The following is a 22,766-nucleotide window of genomic DNA, read 5'->3' as shown; positions in this document are numbered from 1 at the left end:
GGGATGGGAGAAACTCTTTGTCCGAGAAAACCCAGAGAGGAGAACTGAACTGACTTGGAGTCATTGGGCGCGCAAAGTGTGAACTGGTACCAGCGCAACTACCCTTACGCCTGGGCCGGCGCCAGGATCGTCCGCGACCTGTAACTGAAAGGGGGGGAAGAAAGGACGGCCGACCGACCGACGTCGAAGGCAACAAGAGAGCGGTCAGGAAAACAACACGTGCCTTGATGCTTGCTTGTTTTTGATCAAGCCTCGGTAGGTGGTAAAAAAGGGAACGGACGGAGGGGGGCCAGACTTTTCAACATCGGGCCTCAACACCCTCTCTTCTCGGTTGTCCAGTACAAACAAACACGAATTCAACATTCGTTGTTCCCAGGACATAGTTGGGCTGCACGTGGGAGGAACCTCAGCGATGGATCGGTCGTTTGATATAAGGAGGCCGAGGGCCGGGGTTTTGTAACACGACTCTTGACGACATGCGATGTTCTCTTGTATTCATTCTTTTCAGAGGACAAAAGTTTGCATAGGAGCTCACTGCCGCTCCAAGAGGGCGACACCCGATGCACCCGCCGGGTTCTAGCAATAGTAGTACACGCTGGTAATGAATTACACCCAACTCCAAAATACACGCCGGTCAAGTGCTCCTGTACCCCCCCCTTAACCATGCCAAAGTTTCCTGCTGCAACGAAGACTTACTCCTCTCATGAACTATCTACTCAACAACAGAAGAACCCCCCGGCTCACGTATGCATGTCAAGGATCATTTCGTAGACCTGACTGGGGAGCTTGGAGCCTTGCTCAGTCAGGATGCCCGTAATCAAGTTGGGAGGCTGTGTTATTATCATTTGTGACCAGTCAGCCGAGTACAATTCCCCGATATTCAAATCAGACAGACAGACAAGACGGATGGACCACTCACGGTGTAATCGACATGCTCCTGCACAGACAGCTCCAGGGACTCGCTCCCCTCCCGGGCGGCGGCGGCGGCGGGCTCGCGCTCGCCCCGCCTCGGGCGGCCGAGGACGTTCTGCTTGATGCCGAGGCGCGGCAGGTCGTCCTGGCCCAGGACCATGCCCCGCATGAACTTGTGCGTCTCGGCGACGACGTAAAACTTACGCTTGTAGACGCTGGCGAGCGCCGCCAGCTGCAGGCTGCCCATGCGCGAGATGAGCCCGCCGTTCTGGACGACGACCTCGGTGCCGACGAAGACGGTGTCGACGCCGCCGGCCTGCATGGCGTACGCGACGGCGCGCTCCGACAGCTCCGTCACGGGCACGCCGCGCCCGCGCAGCGCCGCGACGGCGCCCTCGCACTCGCGCGGGAAGCGCTCGTCGCGCACGTAGAGCACCTCGAAGCGCGGGTGGCCCGTCTCGGCGATGTGGCGGTCCGCGGCGCGCAGGAGCAGGGCCCGGACGGTGCGCGAGCCGCCGGCCGTGAGGACGACGCCGCCGTCGCGCACGTACCGCGCGCCCTTGTCGGCGATGGTGTCGCGGGCCGCCTTGGCGCGGGCGGCGAACAGCTTGCCGTTCTTGAGCAGGTGCTGGCGGGTCTGCTCGAAGGAGTCGAGCGGGGAGGCTGTCGTCGTCGTCGCCGTCGTCGTAGGTGTGCTGCTGCCGCCGTCGTGAGAGTGGCTGGTCTGCTGCTTAAGCGACCGGAGGAGGTACGTCTGGAAGAGCTCGGTGCCGGCGGTGAGGGGCATGGGGTTGGCCACGCCGTTGCGCAGGCGCTCGGCCTGCTCCCGCACGATCTTCATGGTCTCCATGACGGTCGAGGACGAGGTGTGGCCCAGGACGGCGATCATGGCCTCGATGGCGGCGACGGGCATCGTGAGTTCGGGGTCGTCGGCTAGTAGGCGGTGGTAGGTGGCGACGATACTTCAAAGAGGGTATGCAATTAGCTTCTTTGCTGTTCTCGCCTCGGGTTTGATATTGGGCGGTGCAGCTACGTACTCGAAGTCGCCAGCCGAGTCTGCTTGTGGTTCGGGAGGACTGATAGCTGTAGCGGAGCTGCTCCGTATAGGCAGCTCGGCAGATGCTCCTGTGCTCCCGCTTGTGGAGGTTGCTTTGAGTGTGAAGGTCAGCGGGTGCCTCCAATCGCCCAGCGGGCGCATCGGCAGTCGCTTGAGGCTGTGGTAACATACAGACAAGGTCGTCGGTCGCCATTTTGCGGCGCTGGGGGCAGTGTGAGGGTGGGAGTCCGGGAGAATGGGAACGTGGTTGATAGTAGTTGATGTGATAAAGTTGCTTGCAGTCGTAATCCAAGAGTGGACGGAGCCGCAGGTAGTCAGTCTTTCGACTCTTTCTCGTGTCCAGCACAATGCCAAAAGGGTTCGCCGGGACGAGTGACTCAATTCAGAGCCTACCAGGAGTCAGGATCACAGCCAGCGGGTTGTGCCGTGATAGACCGCCAAAATTTGGGATTTTGCGGCGGGGTAGCTGCCGTGGTGTGACCCACACGCGGTGGATTGGTCCATTTCTGGTCCCTTTCCAGCGCTGCCGGCTTGTCGTCTCAGTGGAGGAAGATGCGACAATAGCAGCAACCTTGGAACCTTGGGAACATCTCATAAAAGGGGTGGCCAAATACGAGCATATTTCAGCACATCGTATTTTATGCAACCTAATATCTGCTCTACCTATATATTAGTTCATACATGCACCACCTGGAGAAGTTTCTCAAAGGCGGCTCTTGTTTGTCGAGGTTTAGCTAGCCACTGGATATAGCTTGGCCGAGGCAAACCCGACAGTCACTCAGTTGGTCGCTACATATATCACGCTTTACATGAAGCTTGGCCTCAAAAGCTCCTAGCGACGACCTCCCCAATCCCATCCCATCCCATCCCATCCCATCACACACTCCAAAACAAAAACTTCCTACACCATAAAACACTATAAAACCATAAAAACAAGAAAACCATGGAGACAATCGACCCGGCCACGGGCCAGCAGCTGCCCGCAGACGCCATCCAGCGCGTGCTCTACATCGCCAACAAGGTCCACGTCTACAACATCCCGCCCCTCGCCTCCACGAGGGGCTACACCGCCGCCGCCTGGACCGAGGACCCCAAGCGCCACATCTTCACCGTGCGCCTGCGCATCATGGAGACGGCCGTCCCGTGCGGCGGCGGCGGCGGCGGCGGCGGCGAGGAGGACCAGGACGAGGTCAAGACGGACATCGTGCTCGAGGACCCCTCGACGGGCCAGCTGTTCGCCGCGGCGCCCTACACCGACCCGGGGGTCGTCGAGGCCGCGCTCGACAGCTCCCGCTTCTTCGCCCTGCGGGTCCGGGACCCCTCGGGCCGCAAGGCCGTGCTGGGCATCGGGTACGAGGAGCGCAGCGAGGCGTTTGACTTTGGCGTCGCGCTCCAGGAGGCGCAGAAGGGCCTCGGCTTCGGCCCCGGCGGAGCGGCGGCGGCGGCGGCGGCGGCGGGAGGAGGAGGACCGTCGTCGAGGGCCAAGGCCGAGGCCAGGGCCAAGGCCGAGGAGGAGAGGCGCGACTACAGCCTCAAGGAGGGCGAGACCATCACGGTCAACCTCGGAGGGAAGTTCGGCCGCAGGAACAGGCCGTCGCAGGAGTCCTCTTCAGGGGCCGAGTCTGGCAACTTGTCGTCGTTTGCCCTGCCTCCCCCGCCGTCGGCAGGGCCGGCAAAGGGCGGCCCGTTCTTGCCACCTCCGCCGAGCGCTTCCGATGTGAGGTCCAAGAGAAGATCTGTGCAAGAGCTGGGCTTTGATGACGGTCAGTTTGGAGAGTTCGCCTGAGGTTTGCTGTCTCATTTTATTTCCTACGGGGTCGGGCCGTGATCAAGGCTCCTCTAATCTTAGAACGACTATATGACAAAACGTTTATGATACCGACACGATGAGATCTGATACTATCTAATAATTTTACATGGGAAGGAAGGGGTCCCCGTCTCATACCATATAGCAGATAAGACCAAATGATATCCCTCTTTTGATCTAGTCCGACGAGCAACAAAGTAGTTGACACATGGCAGAGGTCTCTGTTGTCCGTCAGAATTGTAGGCTTAAGCGCCTGGACGAAGGGCCAGGTGAAGGCGTCGACAGAGACAAGCTTCGGGTGCGGCCCCTGACTGGCGCCGCTTGCTCGACATCTTCAGACACAACCTGATCGGTTGGCGACTGACCGACATCATCGCCGCCTTCAAGCTCACCACCAAAGTCACCTCCGGCATCTGCCTCGTCACATGCATCCTCCTCTCTGACACCCTCATCAAAGTACATCCCCGGCACGAAACACGGACTCAGCGGGCTCAAAGGCGTCAGCGGCACCGCATCCATTCCAGGCGACGCCGGGCTCAGCACAACAGGCCACCCGTCGCACACCCATCCCAGGGGACTTCCCAGAGGCCAGCCAAACATTTCCGCCCCTCCACCTCTTTCAAATGTCCCCTGATTCTGGTGTTGATGTTGTTGTTGTTGTTGTTGTTGTTGTTGTTGTTGTTGTTGTTGTTGTTGTTGTTGTTGTTGTTGTTGTTGTTGTTGTTGTTGTTGCTGCTGCTGCTGCTGCTGTTTCTGCTGCAAGACGCAACACCACCTCTCCCTCGCCTGCATCTCGACGTACAAATCCCCCAGGCGGCCGAGCGTCGCCCGCTCCTGCTGCTCGTTGTACTGCATCTTGTTCCGCAGCAACCGCGCCTCCTTCTGCGCCCCCCTCCTGCCGTCGTCGTCCCCCCCGGCGGAAGCGGCGGCGGCGGCGGTGTCCCGACGCAACAGCCGGTCCTGCGCGCCCGCCAGCCCCGCCATCAGGGCGCGCGCGCGCTCGTCGTGCCGCTGGAGGTTCTGCAGCAGGTACGACTGCTCGTTCTGCATGTCCTGCAGGGTGCGCTGCGGCGGCTGGTGCGGCAACGACGCAGCCTGCCGTCGGTGCCGGTGCGTGAATGTAGATTGGCTGGAGAGGGAGCGGCGCTGGTGCCCGGGGCGCTGCTGCGGTGCCGGTGCCGCTGATGGTGGTAGGGCACCGGTGAGGGACGCACGCTTGGGGTGACGTCGGGGCGGCTGCTTACTCCTTGGCTCGGGATGCTCCGCAGAGAGCTGCACGGAGTCCGCCGCCGTGGGTGGTACATGAGGAGACGCGTTGGCTGTACTGCAGCTTGGCTCGTCCATGGTGGGCACGATGATTTCTTGCGATTTGCACTACCGAGAGCATGGGTTATTAGAAAAGCCGAAAGGGGTTCAAAGAGAATGCAAATCGTGTTTCACTTATAGATAGCCTCCCATATGCATATGGTGCTGCTTGGGGCCCGGGTCGACGGCCGAAGGGAGCTGGGGGACAAAGGGACTAGGAGAGTCAAAGGGAGGGTTGCAAGCCGTCCCCGGACGGTTTCCTGCAGCGACCCAGGTAGACCGCGCCTAACACACGCGGAATATGGGGCTGACCGACAAAGGAATCTTCACTTGTGAAAACAGCCGTATGCAAGGGAAGGGAGTCCAGATCGACCAACGTGCTCTCGCTTGGCCCGATCGGTTGATGTGTACCGAGAGGGTGGAATGTGTTTGTCTAGTGGGCGCGCATCACAAAGACACTGCTCAACCCACTGCAAGGGATCCTTGTAAAGGCTGTGTGCAGATTGATGGCTTGCAGGTGTAAAATTCGGCTCGATTGTCGAATAATACGATGAGAGACATGGGCAGCCAGCCCCATGACGTCTTCTGGATGCTACAGAAGCTTGTTGTAAGGCGGAAATTGTTCCGCTATAGCCAGGCCGAGGACGCTCATCGGATCTCTGGAAAACGTCTTGGGTATAGCTAGTTGAAGTTGGTTGAAAGATCTTGCACTCTTTCATAGATTGAAGCCGTCGTGCTTGGGTGGATCGCAGAACCGCCATAGTCCTGCTTTTTCCGCCGCTTTCCTCACGGTCGAGATCTCCTCTTGCGTCACTGCCCGGTTGATATCCGCATACCGGACATCGTCTGTGATTTCCTCGGCCTCTGAGCCCTTCTTCGACCTCCGCTTCGGCTTTCCGACGTGGGCATCCGGATGGTACTGCTCCATGATGTTGACGAAGCAGTCCTTCGAAACCTCCTCGGCGAGGAACCGCATAATGATCTCGCCCTCGGCTTCGTAGCCGGGCATGACCAGATGCCTCACCAAGAGACCCTTCTTGGCGATCCCATCAGGGGTGAAGCACAGGTCGCCCACCTGGGCCTGCATGGCTTTGATGCTCTCGCGAGCCGTGGCGGCGTAGTCCTCGGCCTTGAGGAGGCGCTTTGTGGATGCGGGCTCCCACAGCTTGAAGTCCGGCAGGTAGATGTCGACCAAGCCGTCAAGGAGCTCCAGCGATGCCAGCGAGTCGTACGCCGACGTGTTGTAGATGACGGGCACCCTGAGCCCGTTGTCCTTGGCGTGGAGGATGGCCAGGGCGACCTGGGGCACGACGTGCTCTGGCGTGATGAGGTTGATGTTGTGGACGCTGCCCACCTGCTGGAGCTTGATGAACCAGTCTCCGAGCTCCTCTGGCGTCAGGTCCATGCCGTTTCTCTGATGCGAGATGTCATGGTTTTGGCAGAAAGAGCAGCGCAGGTTGCACATGCTTCGAAGTACAATCAGTGGCCAGCGATATGAAACACATTGGGGTACAAAACACATACCTGAAGAATACAGAACCGCTTCCATTATGTCCCTGAACACATGGTTCTAATCAATTGGTCAGCTTCCAATCCGGCCTCCTTCCCCCAGCCCGACAGCTGCAACGACTTGGACATACCCTCTCCGAAATGGGGAGCAATGACATTGACCTTGGCCGTGTCGCCAATCAAGCACATCCCCGTCGTCTCATAACGGTTGACGCCGCATTCACGGGGGCACAAGTTACAATTACGGAGATGCGCGTAGGCTCTGGAACGTTTCATGGCGGAATCGACCGAGGACATCATCATGTACCGAGGCATGTAGTCGTCGAGGAGGAAGGGCGGTGCCAGGTGCAACGAACGCCGCCATTGTGCCGCCGGTTGCATGCGTATCGGCGGTTTCCTCCTGAGGAGTCTCGGTGTGAATGGACGCATGGCTGTGACTGAGTGGCCTACGCCAGTCGAGACATGCAACAAAAGCGGACGGTTGATCGTGGCGACAGATACTTGTACAGATTGGCTGAGAAGGGCAGTGTCCGTCCAATCCGGCTCAGCGCTTTAGTCAGTGAGATGTAGCGTCCTTTGGTGGAGCTGGGGGGTGCCGACTCCACTGCCATCAATCGCTGTTTCTCTGTGTAGAAGGCAACCTCGACTCGAAATACATACCTAGGTACTCAGAGCACTCATTGCAAGGACGAGGAAGCAATCGCGCAAGCATGATCTGATCATGCAAACTTGCAATTGCCTCGGCCTCAGCTTCCCTATGGCCTCACAGATCTCGCTGAGGCAGGTACAATAAGGGTGCGATATTGTGCCTCGTCTTTCGTGAAGCCGACACACGGACTGACATATCATCAACACAAAACATCATCGTTCAATCTCTGTCTCGGTACATCGCATGGATAGCTCTGCATAGCTCGTATCGATTCTTCTTACTTTCTCAAGCCATACTGTATTCCGTATAGTCGCACCAAGCCACGGTCATGTTCTCCTCTCTGCCTGGCACACCAGTCCGCCGTGTTCCTCTCGAGCACGACCTCTTCCGAGGCAGTCCAACAGCTCCGAAGACGGAGCGGGAGCATACCGGCCACCGACGCCTGGCAATCCCGTGCTCCTTCACAGACTCTTAGGAGAACCGTGGAGAGCGCATCACTGAGGAGGGCTCTAGTGAGCACGATGACGAGCGCTTCACCACAAGGGAGAACCGGCCTCCGTCCACTTCTTCGGCCGCACGTCTAAATCTCAACCCCTCAAACAATGGCAAGCTCGCCTCGAGACATGGCCCTCGAGGCGTCAGCGAGCAATCCGAGTCCTGGAGGACAGCTCCTGTCTGGCTTCCTGATCTGGGTTATCCTTGCAAGGGCTCAGTCGAGTCCGTGAGCACAGCCCATTCCGACGATGTGTTCGCCGATTACAATCACGGCCTGACTCGGGCCAACGATGCCTTCAAGGCTCCATCTCCTCCATCTGTGCGACACAAAGATGGCGATACGCCATACATCGAGACCAGCAAAGCCCGTGATCCCCTGGTCCCTCGCGATAACACCAGCAAAGCTGGTGGTGATGCAAACGCGTTGCCTGCCGAGGGCAAAGAGAAGGACAACGCCCCGTCCCCATGCCAGGCAGAGGGCAATCACTCTTTCGTTCGTGCTCGAAGCTCATCGTCATCGTATCCAACGGAAGGCATGCGATCACCAGAGCTGATCGGGTCACCTCCGCCTAGTGCTGGACATATTCATCCGAGCATCTTAGTTCAGATTCCCGAACTCCAGCCGCGACTCTCATACTTACAGTCGACGGACTCTTTAGAGCCACCCCGCGTTCACAATCAGGAAGGAACGCCTGAAGAAAACGCCGAGATCTGCGTTGAGCTCTCTCCAGCCATCTCCATCGAAAAGCACCCAATCCACTCCCACAGCGAGCACACTGTGATCGAGCAGCCGCAGGCTATCAAGGCTCCATGGACCTGGATATGTCCCCATGGCATCTTCGACATGCGGAATCTCGACGCTACACACTGTTACGACGCCAGCAGCCTACACAGCAGTATCTTCCGTGGCCTCGAGACCGCGCAGAGCCGCTCCACCCTCCCCTTCGAGCTGCATTCCCGCGCTTCGACATCATGCCTCCCCTCACACATAGCCACACAGCACAGTCCCCTCCACATCGGAGGACAGAACTACACGGACAACGTCTACGTCCCGGGGACGAGGGGAGGGGCCGACCATCAGTCGCTGGGCGCCAAGATCCGGCGAAAGTTTGTGCAGACCCGCCTCGGCTCGTGGCTGGACCGCAAGGTCAACGCGCACAGCGCCGCCCACCGAAGGCTTGACGGGGAGGGGGAGGGCGACGCGGAGAGGGAGCAGGGTTCACTGCGGGGCTCGAGCCGGCGCAAGCGGCTGCGGTACCGGGCGCGCCAGGTCGGGCACTTTGTGCTCCCGCGCAAGCTGGCGCTCAAGGTCGTGGGGCCGATCCAAGCCCCCGTACGCTGCGGGCCTGCCCGTGCCGTCTGCACTCCCCCCCGAGGGGACGTTACTCCTCCAGCGAGGGTTGATTGCTCTCCCGCTACCGCTAAGGTTAACACATCTCGACCCGAAGTCTGCGCCTGATGACGAGACGCATGATAGTCCGGCCGCGCAGGAGTGAGTGAGCGCAGTTTTCATTATGATGAGGGAGTTCCTCGAAACGGATAAGTGAAGGAAAGAGTTGTAGCACACAGACAAGCATCATTTGTATAGACGAAGCACTGCAGTAAATGTCAGGGCATTACCCAAAAACTCGGATGGAGCTTCCAGGCTCCTTCTATTCATGTGGAATGCTAGTTGATGTCTAACTAAGCATATGATAAAATCACCGGGCCGCATTTTCCAACCAGCCCCTTCCCTCAGAGCATGTACCGAAACGCCTCCTCCTCTCCTCGTCTCCTCTTCCTCCCCCTCCCCACCAGCCCTTCCTCCTCCTCCGCCTCGCCCACTTCGCCGGGGCGCCCGCTGCCCGACCCCCCGGCCGCGGCGTCGTCGAGCTTCCCGTTCAGCCGGACGAGGTAGAGCCGCAGCGCGCCGGCGAGCAGCGCGACGCCCAGCATGGCGCCCGCCATGACGCGCATGCCGCGCAGGTACAGGGGCCCCTCGGACAGCGGGTACAGCCTCGTGCCGACGAGGGGCCCGCACTGGCCCACGAGCTGGAAGAGGGCGAAGGCGCCGCCGCGGCGGCCCTCGCCGGCCTGGTTGTTGATGGTCCAGGCGATGAGCAGGACGACGACGTTGAAGAAGCCCACGGCGGCCGGGTACACGGCCAGGTAGCGCGCCATGTCGTACGCGCCGCCCGCCGAGGGGGGGAGGAAGGCGAGCAGGGCGTACCCCGCCGCCGAGGCGAGGGCGTGGGCGGCGACGAGCGGGGACCGGGACCGGATGCGGTCCGAGGCGTGGGCCGTGGCGAGGACGATGAGGAAGGCCGACAGGTACGGGGGCGCGGCCATGGCCTGGGCCGTGAGGGCCGAGTGGCCCATCTGCGTGAGGATGGTGGGCAGGAAGACGGGCAGCGAGGCGTAGGCCATGTTGGTCAGGAAGAACATGGCGGCCGTGAGCCAGGCCACCGGGTCGGCGAGGACGGCGAGGGCGTCGCGGAGCGCGGCCCCGGCGGTCGGGCGGCGGCGGCTGCCGCCGCCGGACGACTTGCTGGTCCTTTTGGAGGCGGCAGCGGATGAGGAAGGGGGCTTCTCGTGGCGCATGCGCAGGCGGGCGACCCTGCGCTCCTCCTTGGTCAGGTAGCGCGCCGTCTCTGGGGAGTCCGGGATGACGTTCCACGCTATGGCGGCGACGACGACCGAGGGGAAGCCCTCGACGAGGAAGAGCAGGCGCCAGGGGGCGATGGGCCCGTCCTGGCCGAGCTTGATGATGAGCCAGGCCAGGGAGGAGGCGAAGGTCGTGGCTAGTGGCGCGGCTGTATATGTATGTCAGTTTTTGATTCTGCAGAGGAAGCTGATACTCTGAAAGGGGGGTTGGGCCGCCATACCTGATATGAAGATGGCCGTCCGAAGGGCCAGCTCGTGTCTCTTGAAGAAGAAGGACAGGTAGAACGGGATGCCCGTGAACCCGGCCTCGCCGATGCCGAGGAGGAACCGCAGGGCGACGAGCATGGGGTACGACGAGGCGATGGCCTGCAGGGAGGCGGTGATGCCCCAGGACAGCACGATCATGGAGACGTAGATGTGGGCCGGGATGAGCCGCCACAGCAGCGACATCCACTCAAAGGCGATGTAGGCGATGTAGAAGGACGTCAGGGACCAGTCGTACCACGAGGGCCAGGCGGGCGTGGTCTGCAGGTCCTCGTCCATGCCGGCGATGCGGGCGTTGCCGATGTCTAGCGTGCGTGTACTCCGGTCAGCATTTGTGTATCTGTTCACACCAGACGGCTCACGATGAACAATGAACAACAACATAGAAAGAGACGACAAGACATACTCGACCGGTCCAAAAAGCTCAGCATATACAGCAGCGCCACAAAGACAACCAGCCGCCGGTCAAACTTGCGCACGACCGCTCTCTCCATGTCCGGCGTGTACAGCTCGAAGCTCTCAGCCGTCGCGACAGACGCCGCAGCGACGCTCCTCCCGCCCTTCCGGCGGCCGCGCGTCATCATCCCTCTGCTGCTGCTGCCGCCACTCCTCCCATGGTGATCATGACCATCGTCATCGGACTCATCATCCTCGTCGTCAGTCACAGCTACATCATCATCGTCCTCCTCATCCTCGGGCCGGAACTCGTCCATCTCGTACTCCTCGTGCCCGGCCTGGCCATCCTGCCACCGCCGTATCGCGCCGCCGCCGTGGGCCCCGGGCCCGTAGTCCTCGGGCCGCATGTCCGGGCTGCCGCTGCTGGCGGCGGGCGTGAACCGCGTGCTCGAGTCCGACGCCGAGACGGGGCTGCCGGGCCTGTGGACGCCGGCCATTGCCGTCTTGTCTTCTCACTGCTCACTCGGACGAAGAAGAAAGCACCCGTGATCGGCACCAAAATGAAACCTAAAAGGGGGCAGCTGAACGGAGCTGCAGGGTGCACCTGACGACCAACAGCGTCCAGACAATACACCAACTACCCAAGCGATCGATCGTATGAGCCCTGCCCTGAGATGAGAGAGAGAGCAGCTCCTAGGCCTTGGCCAGACCAACGGGCCAGCAGTGTGGGGTCCGCCCGACGACTCGACTCGATTCGGCTCGTCTCATTTAACTTTTGTTGTACAGACGGGCAAAGAAAAGCTATTTTCGTCGCCCCCCCGGCGGTCTGGCGGGTAATCCGGGATAAGACACAGACGAATGAGCACACACAAAGGGCGGCCACAAGAACAAGGCCGAGCGGATGGCGATGTTGGGGGAAAAGAGGTGTGTGTGCACTGTATGATTTATGGCCCAAGTACCGAGATGAAGCGTCTTTGGTACTAAAGCAGCAGGCTGTCTGAAGTTAACGCCAGGGGCTGGCCAATGAGATGCCAAGACTGGCCTCCCGTGCACAACTCAGCTTTGACTGGTACAAATGAACCCATCTGATAGTAATAGGCCTAGTTACATGCTCTCTCGGGATATCAAATTGACAACAACTCAAACAAGGCGCAAGGATCAATGGGGTCAGTAACGTGTTCAAGAGCAACAAGGCTTGAGCGTTGATGAGAATACTACACACCACGTTCTTCAAACGACAAAGTCAAGTTGGTCACTGATAGTGATTATATGGCAGCTTCCGTTCAATTCGTTCATCCAGTAGCTGGGATTGATTGTCTATAATTTGATTTGGATTTCTCCAACTTTTTACGTATATAGTCACAATTCGCGCAAGAGGAAAAGGGCAGCACCACGGGGGGCTGGGTCCATCAAAAGGCGACTGGACCTTTGTTCCCATGTTGCATCGTGTTGCCCTTTCCTCCCGCACTCCTCCACATCGACACTGCTTGTCCTTTCTCTCTCGCCCTCTCGCGCACTGGTCATGACCCTCTTTCTGCTCGACATGATCATGGCCCGGCGTTCAATGCCTCAAACTCCCGCGCCTATCCTGCCACCCAGAGAAATCCCGAGTTGGAGACGAGGGAAAAAAAAAATAAAAAAGAATAAATAGATTAGCAGTGAAGTAAAGAACCCGGCCGACCAGACAGGGCACCAGCAAACAAAGGTGGGCGCCCAGTCCGATGCGGCCGACCGGGAGGGAGTTTTGGCTCTAAGATGTGCGAGACGGCGAGTACAAAAATATTTGATCCAAAACCGCACGAAAATCGTAGATGACACGAAATGAAAACAAGAACATGTAGGCGGCTCGTCAAAGCCAGCCCCTGTCCTCTATGATTCCAATCGGTAAAAACCGAGGAGATGCAATGCAGTCAGGCTAACTGAGTCCTCCCGAAGGGTATCGAAATAGAAGGCAAGAAAATGAGATTCTTTTCACGTGATGGAGGCGTGGCGTGTACAAATGGCGGTCGTAGATTGGGAAGCTCAGTTCCACCCCAGCGAGTTCTCGGCAGCAACGGGCGCCGAGATCATGGCCGTGCGTCCCGAGTTGTTGCCCGCGCTACGCCCGCTGCCGTTGCTGCCATGGCTGCCGTGGCTGTCGCGGCCACCGGGAGCAGCGCCACCAGCGACTCCTCCGTAGCTCGACGTAAAGTCTCGGCTCAGAAGAGCGCCACCCATCAGGGGCGGGCTGCCGGCCGCCTCACGCATCTCGGATGGGCTGCTGAGCGAGCTGGCGCGGCGGTGAGAAGCCTTCTTCTTCTTGTATCTCCGGGCGATGATGAACATGGCCGCACCGTACGCAGCAGCAACACCGACGGCACCGACGGCAATAGCAGCCGACGTGCCCTTCTGGGATGCCGTCTGCTTGTTCGCCGGGTCGTCATTGTTGAGCCCGTCGCTGGGGCCGTTGTTCGACGAGCCTGAGCCACTGCCCGCGCCGGGTGCGTTCCAGTCGAGAGTCGAGCCGAGGATGATGTCGATAGCAGGGTTGACCTGCTGGGACATGTTGTAGACCAGCTGGTCGGGGTTCTGCCAGATACCGGCGTTGGGCGCGTGCATGTCCAGGCGCAGCTGCTCCACCTGCGACTTGGGGTAGGTGGTAATGGCCAGCGTCGTGACATAGCCGTTCTGCTCGATCGTGTCAAGCGGCACCAGCTTGCGGACGACAACCTTGCTCTCATCAAAGCCAGACGAGTAGCTGAGCATGGGCGGGACGAGCTTCAGCACCTGAGCGGCAGCCCTGGGGGTCTTGGCAACGAAGTCGTAGTTCAGACCGTGGCCAAACGCGATCTGGATCTCCATCGTGTCGTCGGGAATCGGCTGGTTGCCGCTGTCAGGAGTGATAGCCTTGGGCAGACCAGTCGGGATTCCAGCGGTCGCCGTCGGGGCCAAACCAGAGTTGGTAGGCGTCGTCGTCGGGGCCTGCACGATGATGGTGGTCGGAATCCAGGGCTGGGAGTCGCTGATAGTACCGGTGGCCGGGATGCTCGTCAGCGGAGTGCTGGTCTCGGGCGGCGCCGTCGTCTCGGGCGGGTTGAGAGTGGGCTCGGGAACCGTGCCGTTGGTCGTGCCGTTGTTGGTAGGGACCGACGTGGGCTCGGGCAGGACCGTGTCCGTCGGCGGGAGAGTGGTCTCAGGGATCGAGGTCGGGGCGGGCTCGGTGGAATTGGCAGGCACCGTAGGCTCGGTGGTCGGAGGAGGCAGCACCGTGGTAGGGACCGAGGTAGGCGGCTCTGTCGTCGTCGGCGGAGGGACCTCAGTCGTACCGTTGGTGATAACCGGCGGATCAGTAGGGGTGGGACCCGTAGGGAGATCGGTGGGACTCGTCGGCTCCTGGGTAGGCTGGGTAGGCTCCTCGGTCGGGGCCGTAGAGTTGGCAGTGGGCTCCGACACCGTGACAATCGGAGTGCTGATCGTCAGAGGAACAGAAACGGACAGACTGATCAGTGGAGTGTCGGTCGGCGAGGGAGTCTCGGTAACCGCGGCAGAGGAGGTGACTGATCCCGGCGCAGTGGTAACGACGACGACCGGAGTGCTCGTCTCACTGGGCTCCGTGGCATTCTGGGAAGGAGCGAGAACGCTGCTAACGCCCGAGATAATGCCGCTGACAGCGGTTTGGATCGGTGCCAGCGGGTCCAAGGATGCTTTCGACGAAGAGGTGACGATACCGGTGGGAGCAATCACGATATCCGATGACGAGGCCGTAGGCTTTGCTGTCGTGTTGACGGGCACCGTCGCGTCGCCAGACTCAGACGAGTCCGACGAGCCAGACGACGTAGAGTCGCCTGACGTGGGCGTGCCCGTCGAGGGAGAGACCACGACGGTGCTTACTCGGACAACAGTGGTGACGCCGCTGCCAGATGAGCCAGACGACCCGGAAGACGACCCGGAGTTGGATGAGGGCTTCAGGGAAGCGAAGGGATCGGGAAGACCCTGGAAAAGGCGAGAGAAGGACGTGGTCTCGCGTTTCGTCGTTTCCGAGTCGGTCGAGTCTGTCAGGTCGGCAAGCGTCGTCGGGCTCGGGGGCGGGTGAGGGTCGGCCTGGGTGATGGTGGCGTTCACATATTGGCGCTTGATCTGGCGAGGGAAGTAGATCTTCGGCCGCGCAGGCTCGGCGCTGACCACGGACGCCGCCGCAACGAAGGCGGCAACGAGGAGGGAGCTGGTATGCATCTTTCTCTGGTTCTCGAACTATCCTTGTTTTCGAACGTTCTTCGGCTAGATTTGACGAGAAGGGGGAGGTAATAGAGAAGATGATCCGGAGAGAGAGAGCTTCAGTCCGTCAGTATCATGGCAGACAGACCAAGGCCAGTCGACTCACGTTGTCAGGGATAGTTGTATAACGAATGTACTTGACGATATATTGTCAACGAGTGTAATCTAGTCACGATTTCATGTTAGCTACTGAACAGGATTTGCAGAGGGTCCTCGGCATGAATGATCCCCAATACGATCGGCTTTAAAAGGCGGAAGGCAGGCTGCGTGACCTGGACGGGGTCACTGCCCGTGGGCGTGGGCCGGATCTGCTCGTGGAAATTCATGCGTCGGACCCTTTGCGGAGACAGGCGAGAAGGCACACACAGTCTAGGCAACACGGAGAAGCGTTGCAGAATAGTTGGATTTGCCTGTGGCGTTTATTGCGTTTTGTTAAATGAGCGACTTGACGAAAAATCGTCAAAAAGGGGTGATCGAGAAGGATCGGTCAGGTAATCTTGGGCGAGTTGTGTGGGATTGTCCGGCTTGCGCGTCTGAGGAGTTCAAAAGACAGGCATTTGCAATCGGCGAGAGAGCACCGGAGGCCCTTCCAAGCTCGTCAGTTGGGAAGAAGCAGACAGACTGGCTCCGACTCGGTCGTAAGAGGGACGTTGAAAGGCACGACGTCGTCGAAGGAAAGGAATTGTCGATGTCGAGAGGTTGGCGGAGGGAGGGGAGGAGGAGGGAAGGAGTAGAAAGGAGAGGCGAATGGGGAGGTGAGGCGCGGATATGGGAAAGGAGTGGACTGGGGACTGCAGAGCAGCAAGCAAGCAAGGTACCTGGGACTGGGCGGCGGGAAACACGACAGAGAGAGAAAGAGACTGGAGAGTGCAGGCAGAATGCAGGCGACAGGGAGCCCGGTTTGGGAAAAGAGCCAGCCAGGACTTTAGCAGGAAGCCAGGGGTCCGATTTTTACGTGGAAAGACAAGTAGAGGCGCGAAAGGGAGGAAGGGCCGTGGAGGGCCAAGGATGGCAAGCGTGCGTGAGTGAGTGTGAGCGTGAGCGCGAGCGTGAGTGGGTGTGGATGTACTTGGAAAGAGTAGGTACGTACCGGGCGAGGAAGCGTGGTGGAATGACGGGGGGCGGGGGGATGGGCCCGTTTCGCACTGCAGGAGGGGCGCCAGAAACAATCAAAACGGCGGCCAACAAAGACCAGACTGAACTACTACTTTAGTTGATTACTTCAGTCAGACCAGGGACGCCGGCCCCAGTCTTGCGAGCAGGGCATTGCTTGCTAGCAATCTGCGTATAGTTAGGTATCTCGATCCTGGCCTTCAGCTTCCTTCCCTTGCTTGCCCGACAGCAATGCCGATGGCTGCGGTGGACAGACTGAGAGACACAGACAGCCAACTGGCTTCTACTTTCCTTCCACAGGACGGGGAAGATGCCGGCTAAGTCCTGCCAGGGGAAAGCAAAGAGGCAGAAATGACAAAGGCCCTCCCCCCTCCCCTCCCCAATGTGGGCGTGTGGATAGCGCTACGAAGGGCCTGGGTTGTGCGAGCGCGTGCGGTGCCTGAGCCCGTGAGATTTTGGGGGCTGTCCGTTGTTTTACAGCGTCGAGGAGCGTGAGAAGCGCCCTATTCCGGACAGCCAGCACCACCAAGAAGGGAGATGCTGTTTTCTTCTCACTCTCGCCGTTTGCACTTTGCTTGCGCGCTCGCGCTAATGTCGAGCTAGAAGCCATGCCGCACGGAACCGTCCCTCTCATTGCTTTCCCATCCCAATTTTCCATTCGATCCAGGAACAGGAACAGGAACCAGATCAGACCAGACGATTCCTTACCTACCTAGCTCAGCACGGAGTCATGGCCTCCCTTTTTTTTTCTTTGTCCTCAACTTCGCCATGTCCCACCTGTCACCAAGAGAAAGCGAGCGAATAAACTGCAGCCAACTGCACAGGCTCAGCCCGTCGTGTCCTCCCATCCCCCATCTCATCCCCACCCTGCCATGCTGTGTCTGTGCTTCTTCCCATTCCGCGCTGGCTCGCTCGTCAAACAAAACACTCGCTCGTTCTCTCATCTCTCGTAATGGAGGGGGTGCTCCCCCAAGCCAGCAGGTTCAGCCAGCAAGGGCAGGTGAAATTGCGCGTCTCTCCAAAGGGGTAAGGTGCCATCAGGACCGCAGTGGGTGGGGTGTGAATGGTGGCGCGCTGGCGGCAGGGCTCTGTCCGGCCTAAAAATGGGGCTACTTGTTGGACCGTGGCCAGGTACCCGCGCTGCCCTCCCGTTCTCGCCGGGCTTCCCGCCTGAATCACAGCATTAGCCAAGTCACTAGCAGCAGGACGGCAAGTCCATGCTGCGGGAAATCAATAGAATGGGTGGGGCCCGCCCTGCTTCCATCTCCCCACTAATCTGCCCTCTTTTCATTTTTCAGGGGTTTGGGCGAACAGGAAGCCCGCGCTCGTCTGCCTTGGCACAATCTCCGCTTTTCTGGGCTTGCCAGGTCTCCACGTCCCCTTCCTCATTGGGCCGCCCGTTCGGCGCCACCCTTTGCTTTTCCCTCTGCGTGCCTTGCGTTTGCTGGACTCTCCATAGTGCGCGCCGCCTAAACAAGTAAAGATCTGTTTCGACCTGTCGAGACCCAATCCTGACCACGCTCTCTTGTGTGCCAGAGCCAGAGGGATCGTCCAGATGGCGAGCTAAAGAAGTCAGCAAGTCAGGAACAGGAACCTGGCCGACCACCTCTACAAGTACCTAACGGAGTACTCTCTGCCAAGTCTGCCCTCTCTGCCCTTGACGGATCAACAATCTCGACGAGATCTCCACCAGCATGTGCCGTGCTCCCCCTGACACAGCGCTAGGGCGCTCTCGAGCTTCCCAGAAACTCCTCAAACCACACGTGGTGGAGTGCAATCGTTGGCCCAACACTGCTGCCCATGTGTCGTGCAAGCAAGCTGGCTGGCTGGCTGGATGTTGTTCGACCAAACTTCGGGAAAGGCCCCAGATAACGGGTAAGACATGATCACTAACGGCGGTCCGTCTGCGCTTGAAGCACCCCGTCATAGCATCTCATGTCGAGCTGCTATCATGAATGCATGTAATCTCGGAAACATGCCCTCATCTCTCTGGACAAGAACACGCAGGTGGGCTCCGAGAGATCAACACAACCCACAGATGACGGACGGCGCGAAGGCAATCGGTAATCTTCGTTTCTCCAGCGTCGCTCAGGTGCAAGCGTGAATCGATCACGCACGCACCATGCAGCCCTCGGTCCGCTCGTCGACACCGTCTCCCTTCCATTGGCCGCCGGGACCAGCTGCCCCTCGACTGATGCTCACTAGGGCTTTCTCTCTCGTGCTGATGGAACAAACACCGAGCACCCGACAGTTGGGGCACCCGCGCGCCAATGGGGCAGTCTGACAGGGACACAGCCACGCCTAGGAATATTCAGAAACATTCCAACGACGAGATCTCGAAACTCGTTTTCTACCTGTAGGCTCGATCTGTACTTTGTACATACGCACTTATCGCCCGCGAAAAGAGCTTCTTGCAAGTGCCTAGGTACAGAGTCCGTTGGCTGGTTGAAGATCGGCGGTGTCATGGCCAGCATTGATGCCGTTTTAGCCACTGCCTGTCGATTACAGTACAGGTACGCCATCCTTCTGCAATTTTATGCCCGCTATCAAAGACCATCGAGTATAATTTAGATTAAACGTCGTCCCTCCTGGGTAAGGTAGCAACGAGAAGCAATGCACCCGCATATGGCAACACGGCGGCGAATTGCTGCTGACACGCACGACTAGGCGTTGACAATATCATTTGGAACCGACACCCGGGTGCTCCTCGATAGATCGTGAAAGCCTGCGCCGGAAATGACCAGTTTGGTGTTGAAGGTAATTTCAGCGTGCTTGATCAGGAAATATCTCGTGCAGGTCAGTCCAGAATCTCGGAAGGAACGCGCCTCCTGGTCGAGGTAATCACATCAATTGATTGTCACATTGTGTGCGTTCGAACAAGTACAAGTACTGGTATTGCTGAACCCTGCCACTGGCGCGCATTGCTGGGCATGGGCCTTTCCGTCGCAAGTTGAGCGCATGCAATATTGCCTGCGCCGAGCCACAGGGAAGCCCAGTCTTGGTGCCGATCTTTGCCCGTTTGCCCCATAAACGGATCTGTATCCGGCTCGGAACATTCCTGCAATACCTACTCCGTAGGTGCTCTGTAAGTGGTTTACCAGGGATCACGTCCTACCTGGGTGTGCGTGCGTGTTGCCTCGATATTGTCACCTCTTGGACGGGTTCTACAGATGCCAGACCAAGGCGGTGAAAAGGGATCAAGAAGGAACTCAAATCTTATGTGCGGCCGATATGGCACTGGGATCGACATGCGGCGCATAAGCAATAAACAGCTGCGCTGGATGTAACCTCACCCCAGCAGTTGTCACCGTCCGTTTTTGGGTACAGACGGGCCGGCCACTCAAGGATCCATACCACCTTGCAATTACAAGCAATGCCGCCGTAATGCCGGGACGGTGTGCTGTCGTCGAGTCAGTCACAGAAAACGCAATCTCGAAACTAGCAATAGCCAAGATGAGGCTATTCGGGGCTCGAATACAATCACAACACAGTACCAACCTACCTAGGGAAACTAAAAGAGAGAAGGAGGGAGAACGCCATGTCTCACTCTCAAACAAGTCGCGTGCTCGACTGGAATGGCAAACGTCCTCAAGAACCCAGGAGGGTCCAGAAAGCCCCTCCCTCTCCGGCTGGCATTCCATGCAAAGCCCTTTCCCACAATCAGTTGGCGTTTTTCTTTTCTCTTCCTGTAAACTTTTTCGGCATTCCAATAATAAAACGGAGCGAAAATCTGCCTAGTGGGCGGTGGGATGTTTTGGAATCTCCAAGGGTCCCCGGCACACCTGGAGGGAAGGGAGAAAGAGAGAGCCTTGCGGTGGAACGCAAGGGGAGGTTTACAAGTAGACAGCTTTGACAGCATTCTCCACCGTTTCTATCTCCCTCCCTTCTTGTCACCCAGATCATGAACTGACTGGCATGGAACTGACGTGGTGGCGTGGCGTTTCTCTCCTGGTAAGGGCGGCGCTCCTCGCCCATGTGGCCCGGCTCGTGAAACCTCGTGCATTCCAGCGCCATCATAACAGCGTCCTGCAATGTCGTCACTGGTTCCGCATGTCATGAGGGAGCGGAATTTCTGCTCGTCTATTCCTGGTTAGGTTGACCCGGCGCTCTTGCTCTGCTCTACCTTGGGTCCCGGCCCGGGCCCCCTGATTCTGGTCTGTTGCGATATTGACGGTGGCTGAGATAAGGTAGGTCTCGCTGGCGATGGTATGCTTCGATGAGGCTCCCCACGCGAGGCTGCTGATCCAGAGCCGCAAAGCTGCTGATCGTATTCCGGTCCACCCCGTGCGTAAAGATCTGCATCCTTGACGCGGCCGATCTTGGGCCTTGCCTGGGCTGAGAATTCTCTGGACACTCGAGCGCGTCTGGTGGCTGGTGTTTTATATCACTTTGGCCACCAGCACTGCCTCCTGTCACCCCGAACAGAGAGAGCCTTGCGATCACTTGATGAAACATGAACTGCCCTCCAGGCTGTATGCAGTAGGTCGCCTCTTCCAAAATTCTCAATCGTGCAGTCACTGGACGGTTCTTCATAGTCCCGCGATGCACCAACAGAGAGTCTTGGGGTCGTCTTTCTGCCATATATATCATACCATTTGTCAACTTACCAAGTGGTGTTGACACCCGGAGTACGAGCCTCAAGATACAACCTAGCATGCTGCAGGCGCCGATCGGCACGGAGTTCTTCTACCCCTTCGACGGCCGGAAGAACACCTGTTGTGCTCTTGAGAGATCCAGTCTCCCTTGCGCAAAATACCCTGAATCGCAGATATCGTTGTACGGGTATTTGCAGTGTGTTGTTCCGGCCGTCACAGGGATTACCCACGATGAGTCTCATCTCCCGCGCCAGAATCGCCAACCCATCCTCACACTTGCTGGACAAGCGTTGACGTCTTCGGAGGGCAGTGGCAGCCAGGGTCGCGATAGAGGCCGTGGGGTTCCGCGAGCCGTGGCCTCCGAGCCGCTACCGGTAGAAGGGTGTTTCGTTTCAGGCCGCGCGAGATGAAACTTTCACTACGGCCAGTCTCGGCTGTTTCAAAAGACCTTTCCTTCCTTCAGGTAAAAAAAGAATATGCTCCGGGCTTCGGCGCTCAGACAGAATTTGCGGTCTTTTCCATATACGCATCTATGTGCCGGTCTCAGGTCTGGCATCGCTTTTCGAGGCTCCACCTCCCGAAATCTCAGCAGCGATGCCAGTGACCAGTGTCCGTCGAACATCCAAACCCAACGATGGCCTCTTTGCCGGCAGGAGCGCCGGTCTTGTGGCTGGCTGATAATGCAACGCGATGTCATCACCCTTGGACCAGGAGTGACTGCCAATGACCCTAGCGAAACGCTCGCCGTCAGAGCGACATTTGGTAAGTCGGGGGTTGGGTTCAACGGGACGGCAACTCTTGTCCCCTTTGCTTTGGGTATTCAGCAGCTCCTGGCTTCTTCCAAGCTGGAGGTAGGCATGACAAGGAAAGGCGGCATTCCGTTGGGCGGCAAGACACAGGATGCAGACGCACGTTGCCGCTATTGCAGTTCAGCTTTTCTCGGTGCGCCTCCGGGCAGGGGAGCCCATGAGCGAGCTCACCTCGAAGAGGCTGCCGCCACTGTCGATCACAAGGCTCTGAACTTACGGAGTACGTTCACTTTGCATCCTGTGATCTTGGGGGATAAGACCCCCCCGGTCGGTGGAGAGCATTCGGAACTCGGGACCGATGAGCGGCAGGACGCAATCCAGGGTTTGGCAGGCGCGTATATGCATGTTGCTCTGATGATGATGATACGAGCATCTTTGGCCAGGAAAAGCAGGGATGCTATCTTGCATACACCGATTGTGATAAACCAGATCGATCAGCGGTCCGAGTCCCACCGGGTGCAGATCGAAAGCAATGGAAAGAAACGATTCCCGAACGGGACATGGCGGTGACGAGCAACAGGTCAACATGCAGAAGACTTGTCGCCTGTTTGGAGTAAACGAGTCGAGACGGCCTGCAGCTCTGCTCTCTACGTGCAAACTCTGCAATCGGGGGCGACCCCTCACTTCAACTGCCAGCCCTGGAGGAGCTTTCTTCACGACGAGACGCCGCCGTAGAGGTTGCGGTGGGGCGCGGAGCTCCGGGACCCTGACGATTGGCCCACGACGTCATGATCTGCTTCCTGCGACCCCACCGTCAGGACAAGCACCTTTGAGCACGTACAGCACCAAAGCACGTAACGCAGCCTCGAGGGGAGTGGGTGTCTGGCGGATGGATGATCTCTTGAGGATACGGAAGCCAGCAGAAGCCCCCAAGTCCGCCGCTCACAACGTGAGTACAAAGTGTCAGGAAAATTCTGCAGTACGTCAGTCACGAGAACGTGCCGAAGGCTATCCGCTC

At 58.7% G+C, this 22,766-nt stretch overlaps 7 protein-coding genes across 7 annotated transcripts; 2 read left to right on the top strand and 5 right to left on the bottom strand.

Moving 5' to 3' along the window:
• Positions 1 to 740: 740 nt before the first annotated feature.
• E0L32_010675 (uncharacterized protein) lies at positions 741 to 2,162 on the bottom strand (the record flags this gene model as incomplete). The annotated part of the gene is made up of 4 exons (XM_031133320.1): positions 741 to 830; positions 920 to 1,874; positions 1,950 to 2,061; positions 2,141 to 2,162. The coding sequence occupies 4 exons, from the start codon at positions 2,160 to 2,162 to the stop codon at positions 741 to 743; spliced, it is 1,179 nt and encodes a 392-aa protein (XP_030989388.1).
• Positions 2,163 to 2,912: 750 nt separating this feature from the next.
• On the top strand, positions 2,913 to 3,755 carry E0L32_010674 (uncharacterized protein; the record flags this gene model as incomplete). The annotated part of the gene is made up of 1 exon (XM_031133319.1): positions 2,913 to 3,755. The coding sequence occupies one exon, from the start codon at positions 2,913 to 2,915 to the stop codon at positions 3,753 to 3,755; it is 843 nt and encodes a 280-aa protein (XP_030989387.1).
• A 252-nt stretch (positions 3,756 to 4,007) lies between these two features.
• Positions 4,008 to 5,120, bottom strand: E0L32_010673 (uncharacterized protein; the record flags this gene model as incomplete). Its single annotated transcript, XM_031133316.1, has 1 exon — positions 4,008 to 5,120. The coding sequence occupies one exon, from the start codon at positions 5,118 to 5,120 to the stop codon at positions 4,008 to 4,010; it is 1,113 nt and encodes a 370-aa protein (XP_030989386.1).
• A 676-nt stretch (positions 5,121 to 5,796) lies between these two features.
• E0L32_010672 (uncharacterized protein) lies at positions 5,797 to 7,019 on the bottom strand (the record flags this gene model as incomplete). The annotated part of the gene is made up of 3 exons (XM_031133315.1): positions 5,797 to 6,547; positions 6,606 to 6,651; positions 6,722 to 7,019. The coding sequence occupies 3 exons, from the start codon at positions 7,017 to 7,019 to the stop codon at positions 5,797 to 5,799; spliced, it is 1,095 nt and encodes a 364-aa protein (XP_030989385.1).
• A 328-nt stretch (positions 7,020 to 7,347) lies between these two features.
• E0L32_010671 (uncharacterized protein) lies at positions 7,348 to 9,193 on the top strand (the record flags this gene model as incomplete). Its single annotated transcript, XM_031133314.1, has 2 exons — positions 7,348 to 7,374; positions 7,715 to 9,193. The coding sequence occupies 2 exons, from the start codon at positions 7,348 to 7,350 to the stop codon at positions 9,191 to 9,193; spliced, it is 1,506 nt and encodes a 501-aa protein (XP_030989384.1).
• Positions 9,194 to 9,468: 275 nt separating this feature from the next.
• Positions 9,469 to 11,534, bottom strand: E0L32_010670 (uncharacterized protein; the record flags this gene model as incomplete). Its single annotated transcript, XM_031133313.1, has 3 exons — positions 9,469 to 10,526; positions 10,599 to 10,946; positions 11,048 to 11,534. The coding sequence occupies 3 exons, from the start codon at positions 11,532 to 11,534 to the stop codon at positions 9,469 to 9,471; spliced, it is 1,893 nt and encodes a 630-aa protein (XP_030989383.1).
• Positions 11,535 to 13,059: 1,525 nt separating this feature from the next.
• Positions 13,060 to 15,249, bottom strand: E0L32_010669 (uncharacterized protein; the record flags this gene model as incomplete). The annotated part of the gene is made up of 1 exon (XM_031133312.1): positions 13,060 to 15,249. The coding sequence occupies one exon, from the start codon at positions 15,247 to 15,249 to the stop codon at positions 13,060 to 13,062; it is 2,190 nt and encodes a 729-aa protein (XP_030989382.1).
• Between the last annotated feature and the right edge of the window lie 7,517 nt (positions 15,250 to 22,766).

This window comes from Thyridium curvatum (genome assembly GCF_004353045.1).
Source record: "Thyridium curvatum strain D216 chromosome Unknown NODE_88_length_166537_cov_86.287828, whole genome shotgun sequence".
Taxonomy (NCBI): Eukaryota; Fungi; Ascomycota; class Sordariomycetes; order Thyridiales; family Thyridiaceae; genus Thyridium; species Thyridium curvatum.
This window is presented reverse-complemented; position numbering and strand designations above follow the sequence as displayed.